General features: G+C 54.9%; 2 protein-coding genes across 2 annotated transcripts; one reads left to right on the forward strand and one right to left on the reverse strand.

Moving 5' to 3' along the window:
* Positions 1-3: 3 nt before the first annotated feature.
* On the reverse strand, positions 4-8,886 carry PFKFB1 (6-phosphofructo-2-kinase/fructose-2,6-biphosphatase 1). Its single transcript, XM_066570242.1, has 14 exons — positions 8,859-8,886; positions 7,776-8,015; positions 7,592-7,688; positions 7,432-7,498; positions 7,223-7,297; positions 6,289-6,345; positions 4,769-4,890; positions 3,460-3,667; positions 1,994-2,140; positions 1,216-1,320; positions 1,004-1,133; positions 832-894; positions 249-313; positions 4-121 (listed from the first exon to the last, which is right to left on the reverse strand). The coding sequence occupies exons 1-14, from the start codon at positions 8,884-8,886 to the stop codon at positions 62-64; spliced, it is 1,464 nt and encodes a 487-aa protein (XP_066426339.1). The 3' UTR covers positions 4-61.
* Positions 8,887-10,112: 1,226 nt separating this feature from the next.
* On the forward strand, positions 10,113-17,055 carry HSD17B10 (hydroxysteroid 17-beta dehydrogenase 10). Its single transcript, XM_066570522.1, has 6 exons — positions 10,113-10,189; positions 10,290-10,454; positions 12,746-12,910; positions 14,338-14,466; positions 15,350-15,458; positions 16,131-17,055. The coding sequence occupies exons 1-6, from the start codon at positions 10,166-10,168 to the stop codon at positions 16,319-16,321; spliced, it is 783 nt and encodes a 260-aa protein (XP_066426619.1). The 5' UTR covers positions 10,113-10,165; the 3' UTR covers positions 16,322-17,055.
* Positions 17,056-17,199: the final 144 nt, after the last annotated feature.

The following is a 17,199-nucleotide window of genomic DNA, read 5'->3' on the forward strand; positions in this document are numbered from 1 at the left end:
GACTGGGTTGTACAAGGTTTAATTTTGGGGTGGGGGCTCCCCTTTTCCCCAGGGGGACCCCTCAAAAGTGCTCGGGGACGGTGTTGAGGGCGTCGGCCGCGGTGCGGTTGATGTCGACGTTCTGTGGGGTGAAAATGTGGGGTTTTGGGGGATCTTCCCAAAATGTAACCCCCTCCTCATTTATTTAGGGGGGGTTATTGAGGTCTGCACCCTCTTTTTGGGGGGGATTTGGGGAGAGGGGCTCTCACCTGGGGTCGGGCCCGGTGGGTGTTCACGGCCTCGATGTTGAGGAAGATGGACTCGACCTCACAGCCTGGGCCAGGGCAGGAAGGGAGAGTTTGGGGGAATTGTCCCCATTTTGGGGAGGGACACAGTGGGGGACAATCCCTTTTTGGGGGGAATTGTCCCCATTTTGGGTAGGACACAGTGGGGACAATCCCTTTTTGGGGGGAATTGTCCCCATTTGCTGGGAGGAACACAAATCCCCTTTTGGGGGTGAACTGTCCCCATTTTGGGGTGGGGCACAGTGGGGACAATCCCTTTTTGGGGGGAATTGTCCCCAATTCTGGAAGGAACACAGATCCTCTTTTGGGGGGAATTGTCCCCATTTTGGGGAGGGACACAAATCCCCATTTTTGGGAGGAATTGTCCCCATTTTGGGGAGGGACACAAATCCCCTTTTTGGGGGAATTGTCCCCATTTTGGGGAGGGACACAAATCCCCGTTTTGGGAGAATTGTCCCCAATTCTAGAAGGGACGCAAATCCCCGTTTTGGGAGGAATTGTCCCCAAATCTGGGGGGTCACACTCCCATTTTTGGGGTGACACTCACCATAAGCCACCGGGGTCAGCTTCAGCACCGTGTGCAGGGGACACTTGAGGTAGGGCAGCTCATCTGGGCCAGGGGTTTAACAAAAACCAGGTGGGCACAGCAGCTCTGGGCCGTTCCCAAGGTGTCCCCAAGGTGTCCCCAAGGTGTCCCCAAGGTGTCCCCAAGGCCTCACCTGCGCTCTTGTCCAGGAAATAAGCCAGCAAGCAGCGCATGACAGCCTGGTGGCACACCACCAGAACGTTCTCCTGCCGCTCCAGCTCCATGATCACCGGCTCCAGCCGCTGCACCAGGTCCTCGTAGGACTGGGGAGGGGGTTCAGGGGGGTCCCCAGGCTCTTTTTGGGGGGGTTTTGGGGTTTTTTTTGGGGGGGATTTTGGGGGGTACCTCGCCTTTGGGGTAGCGGTAGCGGTATTTGTCCTGGTCGCGCAGCGCCAGCTCCTTGGGGTAACGCTCCTGGATCTCCTCGTAGGTCATCTCCTCACACACGCCCTGAGGGACAGGGGCTCGTGGGGACCTCAAATGGCACCAAAAGGACCCCAAGTGACCCCAAACTGGCCCCGAAATTACCACAAATGGCACCAAAATTACCCCAAACGGCCCCAGAATTACCCCAAACAGCCCCAAATGTCCCCAAATGACCCCAGATTGCCTCAAATGAATTTCAGTGGCCCCAAATGACCCCAAATGGATTTCAGTGGCCCCAAAATGACCCCAAATTACCCCTAATGAATTTCAGCGGCCCCAAATGGATTTCAGTGACCCAAAATGGATTTCAGTGACCCCAAAATGACCCCAGATGAATTTCAGTGACCCCAAATTACCCCAAATGGATTTCAGTGACCTCAAATGGATTCCAGTGACCCCAAATACCCCAAATGGATTTCATTCATTCCAAATGGATACCAGTGACCCCAAATAAATTTCAGCAACCCCAAATTGATTTCAGTGACCCCAAATGGCCCCAAATCCATTCCAGTGACCCCAGACAAATTCCAGAGACCCCCTAAATGACTTCAAATAAATTCCAGTGACTCCAAATCCAGCAGCCCCTAAATGACCCCAAATGAATTCCAGCAGCCCCTAAATGACCCCAAATGGATTCCAGCGGCCCCTAAACGACCCCAAACCCATTCCAGCGCCCCCAGACCCATGCGTGGCTCACGGCGTCGATCTCGTTGAGCGCCTTCCACTGCTCGTAGGGCACGCCCAGCGCCTCGGCCGTCTGGATCGTTCTCTTCATGTGGCTCGTCCACACCTTCAGCTCGGGGATGTTCTGGCTGCGGATGAACCGCGACAGCGCCTGCGCGTACTGCGGGGGGGCGGGGACAGGGGCGTGGCCTTTCCTGTCCGTCCGTCCCGCTGGACACAGCCCGCACCCAGTAGTAGGGAGTGTGGGCTAAGCCACGCCCCTTTGTGGGTGTGGTTTGGTTGGTTGGCTCCGCCTTGTGGTGCTGGTGGGTGTGGCCTCGTGTAGCACCGCCCCCACAGGTCACCTGTCCCAGCTGGTGGCTGATGGGATGTCCCTGTGTCCCCAGGTGTGGCCCCACCTGTTCCCCTCAAGGGGACATCCCCCAGGTGTGTCCCTGCACACCTGGCTGTCACCTCACCTGTTGCCCACGAGGGGACATTCCCATGTCCTCAAGGTGTGTCCCCACAAGGTGACCTCACCTGTCGCCCATGGGGTGACAGCACCGACTCCCCCCTGATGTGGCCGCGCAGGTTGAGCTGGCTCTGACCCCACCTGTTCCCCATGAGGTGACATCCCCCAGGTGTGTCCCTGCACACCTGATTGGCTCTGACCCCCCCCCCAGCCCCACCTGGTGGCTGTGATGGGATGTCCCTGTGTCCCCCAGGTGTGTCCCTGCACACCTACCTGGCTGTGACCCCACCTGCTGTCCCCGGGGTGACAGCGCCGAGTCGCCGCCGATGCGGCCGCGCAGATTGAGCTGGCTCTGACCCCACCTGTTCCCCATGAGGTGACATCCCCCAGGTGTGTCCCTCACACCTGGCTGTCACCTCATCTGTTGCCCACGAGGGGACATTCCCATGTCCTCCAGGTGTGTCCCCACAAGGTGACTCATCTCTGACCCCACCTGTTCCCCACGAGGGGACATCCCCACATCCCCCAGGTGTGTCCCCACAAGGTGACCTGGCTCTGACCCCATCTGGTGCCTGTGATGGGATGTCCCTGTGTCCCCCAGGTGTGTCCCTGCACACCTGGCTGTGACCTCACCTGCTGCCCCCGGGGTGACAGGGCCGAGTCGCTGCCGATGCAACCGCGCAGGTTGAGCTGGCTCTGACCCCACCAGGTACCCATGTGGGGATGTCCCTGTGTCCCCCAGGTGTGTCCCTCACACCTGGCTGTCACCTCACCTGCTGCCCCGGGGTGACAGGGCCGAGTCCCCCCCAGTGCGGCCGCGCAGGTTGAGCTGGCTCTGACCCCCTGAACCCCACCTGACAGGTGTTTGGGGGTGTCCCCCAGGTGTGTCCCCACAAGGTGACCCCACCTGCTGGCCCCGGGGTGACAGGGCCGAGTCCCCCCCGATGCGGCCGCGCAGGTTGAGCTGGCTCTGACCCCACCATGTACATCCCCCAGGTGTGTCCCTGCACACCTGGCTGTCACCTCACCTGCTGTCCCCGGGGTGACAGGGCCGAGTCCCCCCCGATGCGGCCGCGCAGGTTGAGCTGGCTCTCGCCGTGGCGGCTCAGGTAGATGGTCCTGGGCGTGACGTGGATGTTCATCAGGTAATAGACGGTGCGGCTCTGCACGTGGCCCTGCACGCGGTTGGCCAGGTAGCGCAGCCCCACGTCGAAAATCTTGATGTAGGACAGAGCACTGAGGGGGTTTGGCAAAACAAAATCAATCCATCAATAAAAATCAAATAAAAAATTAAAAATAAAAAATGAAAATGAATAAGAAAAATTAAATAATAAAAATAATGAAATAAAATAAAGACTAAAATAAAGAATAAATAAATAAGAAATTAAATAACATTTTTAAAATTAAAAATAAAAATCAAAAATTAAAAAAATCCATAAAATAAAGATTTTTAAAATCAAAAGAAAAAAATAAATCCAAAAAAATCAAGAAAGTAAAAATAAATTTAAAAAGAAAAATTTAAAAAATTATAAATAAATTAATTAATTTAAAAAATAAAAATAATAATAAAATAAAAAATAAAAATTAAAAAATTAAATTAAAAAAATTTAAAAATAAAATTAAATTGTCAGAATTCAGGATGTCCCCCAGGACCTTCCCAGAGACCACCAGGTAGCGCAGCCCCACGTCAAAAATCTTGATGTAGGACAGAGCACTGAGGGGGTTTGGGGGGGTAAGAATTGATAAAATCAGTTAATTACAAAACAAACTCAAAAATAAAAAAAAAAATCAAAATTAAAAATGAAAATGAATAATAAAAATTAAATAGTAAAAATAATGAAATAAAGGAAAAAATAAAATAAATAAAGAATAAATAAATAAAATAAGAAATTAAAATAAAATTTTTAAAATTAAAAATAAAAATCAAAAATTTTAAAAAATCAATAAAATAAAGATTTTAAAAATCTAAATTAAAAAATAAAATTAAAAATCAATAAAATAAAAATAAATTTTAAAAAAATTAAAGAGTAAAAAAAATAAAATCAAAGAAATAAAATTTAAAAGTAAAATAAAAAATAGGAATAAAATTAAAAAATAAAAATTTTTTAAAAATTAAAAAATAAAATTAAAAAAATAAAGTAAATTTGTCAGAATTCAGGATGTCCCCCAGCACCTTCCCAGAGACCGCCAGGCAGCGCAGCCCCACGTTGAAAATCTTGATGTAGGCACAGCCCACTGAGGGGGTTTGGGGCAGTGAGGAGTCATAAAATCCGTCCCATCCATTTTTGATTTTCTCCCAGAGCCCAGAGCGATCCTGGGGTGTTTGGGGGCTGTCACCTGTCCAGCTCGTCGTCCAGGGGCTCGTAGGTGGCCTTGTAGCACTCGATGCGCTGCAGGAAATCGGCCACGGCCTCGTCCTGCCCGCGGCCCCGGTAATCGGGGCTGCTCAGCTTCACTTGCTGCAGCGGTGGCGGGAGGAAGAGGGGTTTGGGGGGGCACGGGTGGGTGCAGGTGGGTGCAGGGGAGCACAGGTGGGTGCAGGTGGGTGCAGGTGGGTGCAGGTGGGTGCAGGTGGAGATAGGGGGGCACAGGTGGGTGCAGGTGGGTTCAGGTGGGGATAGGGGGGCACAGGTGGGCGCAGGTGGGTTCAGGTGGGTGCAGGTGGGTACACACAGGTGGGTGCAGGTGGGGATAGGGGGGTGCAGGTGGGTTCAGGTGGGCACAGGTGGGTGCAGGTGGAGATAGCGGGGCACAGGTGGGTTCAGGTGGGGACAGGTGGGTTCAGGTGGGGATAGGGGGGCACAGGTGGGGACAGGTGGGTGCAGGGGAGCACAGGTGGGTGCAGGTGGGCACAGGTGGGTTCAGGTGGGGATAGGGGGGCACAGGTGGGTGCAGGTGGGGACAGGTGGGTGCAGGTGGCTCCAAGTGGGTTCAGGTGGGTGCAGGTGGGCACAGGTGGGTGCAGGTGGAGATAGGGGGGCTCAGGTGGGGGCAGGTGGGTCCAAACAGGTCCTTGTTGTCACCTCCCAGCCACAACTGTCACCCTCAGGTCCTTGTTGTCACCTCCATGTCCCAGCTGTCACCCTCAGGCACCAGTTGTCACCTCATGGCTTCAGCTGTCGCCTCCAGGCCTCAATTGTCACCTCCCAGCACCAGCTGTCACCTCCAGGTCCCAGCTGTCACCTCCAGGTCCTTGTTGTCACCTCCCAGCTCCAGTTGTCACCTCCATGTCCCCATTGTCACCTCCTGGCTCCAGTTATCACCTCCAGGTCCCCATTGTCACCTCCAGATCCCAGTTGTCACCTTCAGGCCTCAATTGTCATTTCCCAGCTCCAGTTGTCACCTCCATGTCCCTGTTGTCACCCCCAGGCCTCAGTTGTGCCCTCTCAGCCCCAGCTGTCACCTCCATGTCCCCATTTTCACCTCCAGGTCCCAGTTGTCACCTTTAGGCCTCAATTGTCACCTCCAGGCCTCAGTTGTCACCTCCCAGCCCCAGCTGTCACCTCCATGTCCCTGTTGTCACTCCCAGGCCTCAGTTGTCACCTCCAGGTCTTTGTTGCCACCTCCAGGCCTCAGTTGTCACCTCCCAGCCCCAGTTGTCACTTCCATGTCCCCGTTGTCACCTCCAGGCCTCAATTTTAATTTCCCGGCTCCAGTTGGCACCTCCAGGTCCCCACTGTCATCTCCAGGCCTCAATTGTCACCTTCAGGCCTCAATTGTCACCTCCAGGCCCCAGCTGTCACCTCCAGGCCCCAGCTGTCACCTTCAGGTCCCAGCTGTCACCTCCAGGTCCCTGTTGTCACCTCCAGGCCTCAATTGTCACCTCCGTGTCCCATTGTCACAGCCCAGGATCTCACCTTGATGTTCTCCTCGATGATGGTGGGGTCGTCACAGATGGACTCCACAAACAGGACCTGGGGGTGGGGGGGGACAGGTGACACCCCCAAATCGGTGCCACCACCCTGATGTGACACCCCCAAACTGTCACCCCCTGATGTGACACCCCCAAACCGTCACCCACCCATGCTGTGGCACCCATGGTGCCACCACCCCCCCAAAATCCCTCACGACCCCCTCAAATTTCCTCACAACCCCCCCAGAAATTCCTCACGACCCCCCCAAAATCCTGCAGAACACCCCCCCCCAAAATTCCTCATGAAACCCCCAAAACTCCTCACAACCCCCCCCCCAAAAATTCCACAAAATTCCTCAAGACCCTCCCAAAATTCCTTATGACCCCCTCAAAATTCCCCCCCCAAATTCCTCACGACCCCCCAAAAAATTCTTCAAAATTCCTCCTGACCCTTTCTAAATCCCTCAAGAGCCCTCCAAAACTCCTCACGACCCCCCAAAACTCCTCAAGACCCCCCCCAAAACTCCTCACGGGCCTCCAAAAATTCATCAAGACCCCCCCAAAATTCCTTACGACCCCCCCCAAAACTCCTCACGACCCCCCAAAAATTCCTCAAAATTCCTCACGACCCTCCCAAAACCCCTCAGGAGCCCCCCAAAAACCCCTCAAGACCCCCCCAAATTCTTAACCACCCCCCAAAATTCCTCAAGACCCTTCCCAAAATTGCTCCCAAATTCCTCAACACCCCCCCAAAATCCCTCACGATCCCCCCCAAAACTCCTCACGACCCCACAAAAATTCCTCAAAATCCCTCCTGACCCTCTCTAAATCCCTCATGATCCCCCAAAATTCCTCAAGGTCCCCCCAAAAATTCTCCACTATTCCCCCCAAAACCCCCTCGGACCCCCCAAAATCCCCCCGGACCCCCCAAATCCCACCTTGTACCCGTTTTCCTTGGCGAACTCCAGGATCACCTCCCGCCGCTCCCGCGTGGTGTTGGTGGCATCAAAAACCTTTTTTGGGAAAAAATTGGGGGGAAAAATTTGAAACACCCCCCCCCCAATATTTTGGGGTGAAATTCGCCCATTAAGGGGTTAATTTTTAATTATTTTAAATTATTTTTTTAATTTGAGGAGGGGTCTCTCACCGCCACCTGCCCCTCCTCAGAGCTCAGGTAGGTTCGCACGTCCTTCAGCGCAGCCAGAGCGCAGTGCCTGGAAATTTTGGGGGGGTTCAGCTCCGAAAAATTCCCCTAAAAAAAAAAAACCAAAATCCCCCCCCCCCCCAAAAAAATTTCCCCTTCTAACCTTCGAATTTCCACCCCCTCGGGGTTATCGTGCCGGAAAAATTCGTAATTTTTGTAGTTGGGCACGGCTTCCCTGCGGTACTCACCCACGTTGAACACTGCAGGAAGACCCCGGGGGAGGGGTTGAGAAGGTTTAGGATCGTCCCAAAATTTTTTGGGGGGACCCCACCCCAAAAATGCCTCACCTCGGGTGGGGGTGCCGATCCAGTTGAGGTACCGGGTGAGTTTTCGGGAGATGTAGGTTTTGCCTCGGGCAGGTAACCCCACCAGGATCACCATGGTGGGGCAGTTGGTGAACTGGGGAACGCAGGCTGGGGGGGGGGAAAGAAATTTTAACCCCCCCCTCGGAAATCCTAAATTGGTTTTTGTACCCCCAAATCCATCCTGCGCCCCCAAAATCCCGATTTTGGGGTAAAAAACCTGCCCTGAATGGAAAAATCCCCCCCTAAGGGGTGTTTTGGGGGGCGGATTTTTCTCTCTCATCTCAAATCTGTGACCCCCCCCCTCAAATTCAGACCCCCTCAGAAATCCCAATTTTGTACCCCCAAATCCATCCTGCACCCCCAAAATCCCGATTTTGGGGTAAAAACCTGCCCTGAATGGGAAAATCCCCCCCCAAGGGGTGTTTTGGGGGGCGGATTTTTCTCTCTCATCTCAAATCTGTGACCCCCCCCCCAGAAATCCCCAATTTGGTTTTTGTACCCCTAAATTCCTCCTGCACCCCCAAAATCCCAATTTTGGGTAGAAAAACTTGTCCTGAAAAGGGAAATCCCCCCCCCCAAAGGGGTGTTTTGGGGGGGATTTTCCCCTCATCGCAAACCTGTGTCCCCCCCCCTCAAATTCAACCCCCCCCCAGAAATCCCCAAATTGGTTTTTGTACCCCTAAATCCTTCCTGAACCCCAATTTTGGGTTAAAAATTTGCTTTTTAAAGCAATTTTTAAGCAATTGCTGCCCTGCAAAGGGAAATCCCCCCCTAAGGGTATTTTGGGGGGGGGGTGTGTGGGAATTTTCCCCCTCATCTCAAATCTCTGCCCCCCCCCCCTCAAATCCCGCACCCCAATCTCACACTCCAGGGGTACAAAAACAGCCCCCAAATTTATTTTTATTTTTATTTTCTGGGTGGGGGGGGGGGGGTCCTTATGAGCCGTTCCGATGTCGCCGCCATGTCCCTCTTTGCCCCCCCCCCCCCGCCCCCTTTCAATGTCGCCGTTGTCACTGTTAAAAAAAAAAAAAAAAAAAATTAAAATTCACTCCTTGTCCCTCCTACCTGGGATTTTGGGGGATTTCTCCTCCATTTTTGGGGCGCGGGGAGTGGGGGGGGGGGCCCGGCCGGTGTTTTTGGTGCCCCCCGAGAAGGTCGCAGGTAATTTTAAACCCTGGCTGCCCACCAATGGGAGGGGACAGGGGACACGGGGGGGGGACAGGGACAGCGGGGCCCCCCCGTGGGGACCTGACCCTGTCACCCTTTGGGGGGGGGTCCTGAAATGGGGATATAAAATCCCCCCCCCCGTTCTTTTTGGGACCCCCTTCTTTTTTGGGACCCCTCTTTCTTTAGGGACCCCTCCCCGTTTTTGGGAACCCCTTTTTTTGAGGACGCTCCCCCCCCCCTTTTTTTTTAGGACCCCCATTTTTAGGACCCCCCCCTTTTTTCAGAGGGATCCCCCCCTTTTTTGGGACCCCCAGTTCTTTTAGGACCCCCCCCCTTTTCTTTTAAGACCCCCATTTTTAGGATCTCCCTTTTCAAACCCCCATTTTTAACCCCCCCTCCTCTTTCCGATTTTGTCTTCTGGGGGGGGGTCCTAATTTGGGGGGGGGAGATTATTCCCCAAATCCCACCCCCTCCCCGAGGAGCGCATTGTGTCCCCTCAGGGTCCCCTTCCCCTTTTTTTGGGGTCCCCCCCCCGTAAATGTCTCAATGCTCTCACTTTGTAGCGGGGGGTCCCCAATTTTGGGGTCTTCAGTCCTGGGAATGAGGAGGAAAAGGAGATGAGACCCCCCCAAAATGGGACCCTTCGGACACCTCTGACCCCCCCCGGCCATTCTGGGGGGGCCTCGATGCCTCGGACACCCCCTGGGCTCCCCCCCCCCATCGATCTGGGGGAACCCCCTTGTCCCGCTCCCTTCCCCCCGGGATTCCCCGCTCGTGTCCCCCGGTCCCACCCCCGGTCCCACCCCCGGTGTCCCCCGGGTCCTCCCCCGGTCCCTCCCGGGGCTTTCTCCGGTCCCTCCCTCTCCCTCCCTGTTCCTCCCCGCCCCTCTCCCTCCCTTGTCCTTTTCCACCCCTGTCCCTCCCCGCCCTTTCCTCTCCTCCCTCTCCACCCCCGTCCCTCCTTTATCCCTCCCTTCTCCCCTCCTCTTCCTCCCCGTCCCTCCCTCTTCCTCCTCCTCTCCCTCCCCCTCTTCCTCCCCTCTCCTCCTTCTCCCTCCCTCTCCCTCCTTTGTCCCTCCCCCTTTCCCTCCCTCTCCCCCCCTCTTCCTCCCTTGTCCCCTCCTCTTCCTCCCCGCCCCTCTCCCTCCCCCGGTTCCTCCCCCCGGTTCCTCCCCCGGTTCCTCCCCCCGCTCCCATTGGCGGCGATGGCGGCGATCCGCACCGTGCAGGTACCGGGACCCCCCCGCATCCCCCCCGGGGCTATTTGAGGAGGGGTCTCCCCCCCATCCTCACCGACCCCTCCGTGTCCCTCTCCCCGTCCTCCCGCAGGGCTCGGTGGCGCTGGTGACCGGCGGCGGCTCCGGGCTGGGCCGGGCCACGGTGGAGCGGCTGCTGGAGCGGGGGGCGCGGGTGCTGCTGCTGGACCTGCCCTCGTCCGGGGGCGCCGAGCTGGCCCGGGAGCTCGGGGAGAGCTGCGCCTTCACCCCCGCCGACGTGAGCACCGGGGGCACCGGGCTGGGGGCGCTGCGGGACAGCGGGGACGGCGGGGACAGCCCCCGGACATGGGGACACCCACTGGACATGGGGACACCCCCGGACATGGGGACACCCACTGGACATGGGGACAACCACTGGACATGGGGACACACCACGGACATGGGGACACACCCTGGACATGGGGACAGCCCCCGGACAAGGGGACACCCACTGGACATGGGGACACCCCCTGGACATGGGGACACCCCACAGACATGGGGACACACCCTGGACATGGGGACACCCCCCGGACATGGGGACAGCCCCCGGACAAGGGGACAGCCACTGGACATGGGGACAGCCCCCGGACATGGGGACACCCACTGGACATGGGGACACCCACTGGACATGGGGACACCCCCCGGACATGGGGACACACCCCGGACATGGGGACACCCCCGGACATGGGGACACACCCCAGACATGGGGACAGCCCCCGGACATGGGGACAGCCCCCGGACATGGGGACACCCACTGGACATGGGGACAGCCCCGGACATGGGGACACCCAGTGGACATGGGGACACCCTCCGGACATGGGGACACCCACTGGACATGGGGACACCCCCCGGACATGGGGACACACCCCGGACATGGGGACACCCCCGGACATGGGGACACCCCCGGACATGGGGACACACCCCAGACATGGGGACAGCCCCCGGACATGGGGACACCCACTGGACATGGGGACAGCCCCGGACATGGGGACACCCAGTGGACATGGGGACAGCCCCGGACATGGGGACAGCCACTGGACATGGGGACACCCTCCGGACATGGGGACACACCACGGACATGGGGACACCCACTGGACATGGGGACACCCCTGGACATGGGGACACCCCCGGACATGGGGACACCCCCCGGACATGGGGACAGCCACTGGACATGGGGACACCCCCCGGACATGGGGACACCCAGTGGACATGGGGACACACCCCGGACATGGGGACAGCCCCCCCCCCCCCGGACATGGGGACACCCCCCGGACATGGGGACACACCACAGACATGGGGACACACCACGGACATGGGGACACACTCTGGACATGGGGACACCCCCCGGACATGGGGACACACTCTGGACATGGGGACACACTCTGGACATGGGGACAGCCCCCGGACATGGGGACACACCCCAGACATGGGGATACACCCCGGACATGGGGACACACCCCGGACATGGGGACACCCCCCGGACATGGGGACAGCCACTGGACATGGGGACACACTCTGGACATGGGGACACACTCTGGACATGGGGACACCCCCGCCAGTGACATCCCCCCTCGGCACGTGGCCACCTTGACCCTCCCGTGGCCACCTTGACCCCCCCCTTGGTGACATCCACACGTGGTCACTGTGACCCCGCCCCTCTTGGGGACATCCACACGTGGCCACCGTGACCCCCCCTCATTGGTGACATTAGCCCTGAGTGTGAGACCACCTTGACCCCCCCTGCTGACCTTTGACCTCTCAGGTGACATTCCACCTTGATGGGGGATGACCCCACAGGTGACCTTGGCCAAGGAGGTGGGGACAACCTCGCCCCTCCCCCTGCTCAAACTGGGCCCAGCGTGACCTTGACCGAGGAGCCAAGGTCACCTTGACCTTGCTGGTGACATCTGACCTTGTCCTTGTCCCCTCTGGTGACAGCCCCCCTGTCCCCAGGTGACCTCACCTGAGGAGGTGGGGGCCACCTTGGCCACCCCCTCAATTTGGGACCACCTTGACCCCTTCAGCCACGTCCCAAGGTGACCCAGGTGGTGACTCCAGCGATGACACATCCCAGGGTGACCCCAGTGGTGACACCCCCCTGGTGACCCCAATGGTGACACCCCCAGGTGACCTCTCCCGAGGAGGTGGGGGCTACCTTGGCCATCCCCTTGATTTGGGACCACCTTGACCCCACAGGTGACATCCCCTGCCCTCCTCAAACTGGGCCCAGCGTGACCTTGACCGAGGAGCCAAGGTCACCTTGACCTTGCTGGTGACATCCCACCTTGTCCTTGTCCCCTCTGGTGACATCCCCCGCCCAACACAGCCCCATTGTCCCCAGGTGACCTCACCTGAGCAGGTGGGGGCTGCTTTGGCCACCCCTCGATTTGGGACCACCTTGACCCCTCCAGCCATGCCCCAGGGTGACCCCAGTGGTGACCCTGGTGGTGACCCCAGTGGTGACCCCAGTGGTGACACATCCCAGGGTGACCCCAGCAGTGACCCCCCCCCCCTCGGTGACACCCCCAGGTGACCTCTCCCGAGGAGGTGAGCGCGGCGCTGGGCGTGGCCCAGAAGAAGTTTGGCCGCCTGGACCTGGCCGTGAACTGCGCCGGCATCGGCATCGCCGTCAAGACCTACAACAGCAAGAAGGACAAAGTGCACGACCTGGAGGACTTCCAGAGGGTCATCAACGTCAGTGGGGGCTCGGGGTGGTGGGGTGGGGGGGTCTGGGGTCAGTGGGGTGGGTGAGGGAGGTCTGTGGTCAATGGGGTGGAGGATCTGGTCAGTGGGTGGTGACCTGGTCAATGAAGGGGGTCTCTGGTCAATGGCGTGGATGACCTGGTCAATGGTGTGGATGGTCAATGGCGTGGATGATCTGGTCAGTGACGTGGATGACCTGGGCAGTGGGTAAATGACCTGGTCAATGGGTGGATGATCAATGGATGGATGACCTGGTCAATGGTGTGGATGACCTGGGCAGTGGGTAAATGACCCAGTCAATGGGTGGATGATCAATGGATGGATGATTGGTCAATGAGGGCATGACCTGGTCAATGGCGTGGATGGTCAATGGGTGAATGACCTCATCAATGGCATGGATGTCCTGGTCAATGGGTGGATGACCATGGGTGGATGACTTGGTCAACGGTCAACGAGGGGATGACCTGGTCAGTGAGTGGATGACCTCATCAATGGGTAGATGACCTGGTCAGTGGGTGGATGACCTGGTCAATGGATGGGTGACCTGGTCAAAGAGGGGATGACCTGGTCAATGAGGGGATGATCAATGGATGGATGACCTGGTCAATGGTGTAGATGACCGGGTCAATGGTGTAGATGACCTGGTCAGTGGGTGGATGCCCTCATCAATGGATGGATGACCTGGTCAATGGCATGGATGGTCAATGGGCGAATGACCTCATCAATGGCGTCGGTGACCTGGTCAATGGGTGGGTGACCTGGTCAATGAGGGGATGACCTGGTCAATGAGGGGATGACCTGGTCAATGGCGTGGATGGTCAATGGCATGGATGGTCAATGGGCGAATGACCTCATCAATGGGTGGATAACCTCATCAATGGGTGGATGACCTGGTCAGTGGTGTGGATGACCTGGTCAGTGGGTGGATGCCCTCATCAATGGGTAGATGACCTCATCAATGGGTGGATGACCTGGTCAGTGGTGTGGATGACCTCATCAATGGGTAGATGACCTCATCAATGGGTGGATGCCCTGGTCAGTGGTGTGGATGCCCTCATCAATGGGTGGATGACCTGGTCAGTGGGTGGATGCCCTCATCAATGGGTAGATGCCCTCATCAATGGGTAGATGCCCTGGTCAGTGGGTGGATGCCCTCATCAATGGGTAGATGCCCTGGTCAGTGGGTGGATGCCCTCATCAATGGGTAGATGCCCTCATCAATGGGTAGATGCCCTGGTCAGTGGGTGGATGCCCTCATCAATGGGTGATGATCGATGGCTTGGCCCTGATCAATGCCGTACCTGTAGATGTGGGACCTCGGGGCGTTCCCACCACAACACCCGGTGCTGTGAGGGCACCATCAGGGTTTGGTGGCCCCCCACAATCCCCCCTCCCCAAATCCCCCTCCCCAAATCCAGGTGAACCTGGTGGGCACCTTCAACGTGATCCGCCTGAGCGCGCAGATCATGAGCCACAACAAGCCGGACGCCGACGGCCACCGCGGCCTCGTGGTCAACACCGCCAGCGTGGCCGCCTTCGAGGGACAGGTGAGTGACCCCGGGGGCCACCAGGGGGTCAGAGAACCTTCCAGAAACCCCACCACCCCCCAGCTATTGGAATCATTCCAATATTGAAGGAATAATTCCAATATTGCAGACGGGACGTGCCTGAGCTTGTAGGGCCCTTGGTGCTTGACCAAAAAGTGGCAACTGCGGTGATTTCACCCCAAAAACAATTTTAGACAGCTGGATTTGTGGTGTTTCACCCCAAAAATGCTTTTGGCCAGCTGGATCTGTGGTGTTGAACTGTAATATATTAACTTTTAGTGACTTTCATCCTTCCTTGTAAAACTTTCATCCTTTTTTGTCAAACTTTCATCCCTCCCAACATCCAGGACTGATGGACAGTGCTGGGAGGGGGAAGGACAGGTATTAATATATTATTATATTATATTATATTATATTATATTATATTATATTATATTATATTATATTATATTATATTATATTATATTATGTTATGTTATATTATATTATATTATATTATATTATATTATATTGTATTATATTATATTATATTATTACTTTTTTATATGATATATTATATTTGAAATATTGTAATAATATATACTATATATTATAAAGAATAAATAATAATATATTACAATATAATATATATTTTATGATATAATATATCCTACGTAATATATATTATTATAATATATGATATGATATATTAATTGTATATAATATAATATAATATAATATAATATAATATAATATAATATAATATAATATAATATAATATAATATAATAATTATGTATATATATATATATATATTTAATATAAACTGACACACTTGGGCAGAGAATTATCAGAGGGAAGGATCTAAAAATCAACCCTAAAATCACAGTTCCACCTCCCCACAGGTTGGCCAAGCCGCCTACTCGGCCTCCAAGGGCGGCATCGTGGGCATGACCCTGCCCATCGCCCGCGACCTGGCACCGCTGGGCATCCGCGTGGTCACCATCGCGCCAGGTGGGGACACCTGGGGACACCTGGGGACACCTGGGGACACCTGAGGGAGGCGAGGGCAAGGGGAGCTCGGTTCTGGGCTGTCCTTGGTGGTGGTTTGTGGATTTGATCTCAGGGTGTGAAAAAAAAAAACCTGAGATGGTGCAGGGGGTTTGCAGTGATAACCAAAATAAATGTAATTTTATTGGATGGGCACAGTGAGATGTGATAGAGGGATTGAGGGAGAGGAAAAGATAAGAAAGAGAGAGAAAAAGATGAGAAAGAGAGAGAAAAAAGAGAGAGAAAAGAAAGAGAGAGAGAGAGGGGGATACAGCTACCAAATGTAGAGATGAAATCCTTTGGTCCAGTCCAATGATAATCAAAATAAATGCACTTTTACTAAATGAAATAAAAAATAAATTAAATAAAAAAAAAGAATAAAATAAATAAAATGAAATTAAAAATAAATTAAATAAAAAATGAATAAGATAAATAACATAAAAAATAAATAAAAAAAAAACATAAAATAAAAATTAATAAATAAAATTAAATCAAATAAAATAAATAAACTAAATTTTAAAAATACAATAAAATAGCATTAAATAAAATTTAAAAAATACAATAAAATAAAAATAAAAATTAAATTAAATAATTAAAAAATCAAATAAAATAGACATTTTTTCTCCACTTTTTCAGGGCTGTTCTCCACCCCTCTCCTGGCCGGGCTGCCCGAGAAGGTTCGGAAGTTCCTGGGCCAGCAGGTGCCGTTCCCGTCCCGCCTCGGGGACCCCTCGGAATTCGCTCACCTGGTGCAGGCCCTGGCCGAGAACCCCATGATCAACGGCGAGGTGGTGAGGCTGGACGGGGCCCTGAGGATGCAGCCGTGAGCCCCAAAATCCAGGGGAACCCCAAAATGTGGGGGAACCCCAAAAATTTGGGGTGGGAGAGGTGACGGAGAGGACGCTGCGAGGATCAACGGGGACACTCCAACGCTGTGGGGACAAGGATTGGGGACACAGTGGGGACACTTTGTCCTGAGGGGACACAACCCCCCTGAGTGGACACTGAGTGGACACAACCCGTCCCAAAAGTGGGAACTCCCAAGGATTTGGGGACACCAAGGATTTGGGGACACCCAAGGATTTGGTGGCACCAACGATTTGGGGACACCCAAGGAGGATTTGGGGACAAACCCCAGGATTGTGGCCATGAGGACACTCGAATCCCTGCTCAAGTTTGGGGGGGACCATCCTGAGTCCCCCCCGGGTTTGGGGACCACCTGAAGCCCCTCTGAGTGGACACGACCCCCCCCAAAAGTGGGGACACCCAGGGATTTGGGGATAAACGCCAGGATTGTGGTCATGAGGACACTCAAAGCCCTGCTCAGGTTTGGGGGGGTCCATCCTGAGCCCCTCCCTCAATTTGGGGACCCCCTTGAGTCCCCCCTGAGTGGACACAACCCCCAATAAATGGGAACTCCCAAGGATTTGGGGACACCCAAGGAGGATTTGGGGACAAACTCCAGGATTGTGACCATGAGGATGCTTAAACCCCTGCTCAGGTTTGGGGGGCTCCATCCTGAGCCCGCCCCCTCAATTTGGGGACCCCCCCCCCCCAGCCCCTCCCCCACATCAATAAAGCGTGTTCGCCCACGCGGCCTCCGAGCCTTGCGATGCCACGCCTCCCGTCTCTTCCTATTGGCTGGCTCCGCTGTCAATCGCATCACAACCAGATATGATTGATCGGTGACCGGGGGGGGGAGTGG

Source organism: Molothrus aeneus, unplaced genomic scaffold (genome assembly GCF_037042795.1).
Source record: "Molothrus aeneus isolate 106 unplaced genomic scaffold, BPBGC_Maene_1.0 scaffold_30, whole genome shotgun sequence".
Taxonomy (NCBI): Eukaryota; Metazoa; Chordata; class Aves; order Passeriformes; family Icteridae; genus Molothrus; species Molothrus aeneus.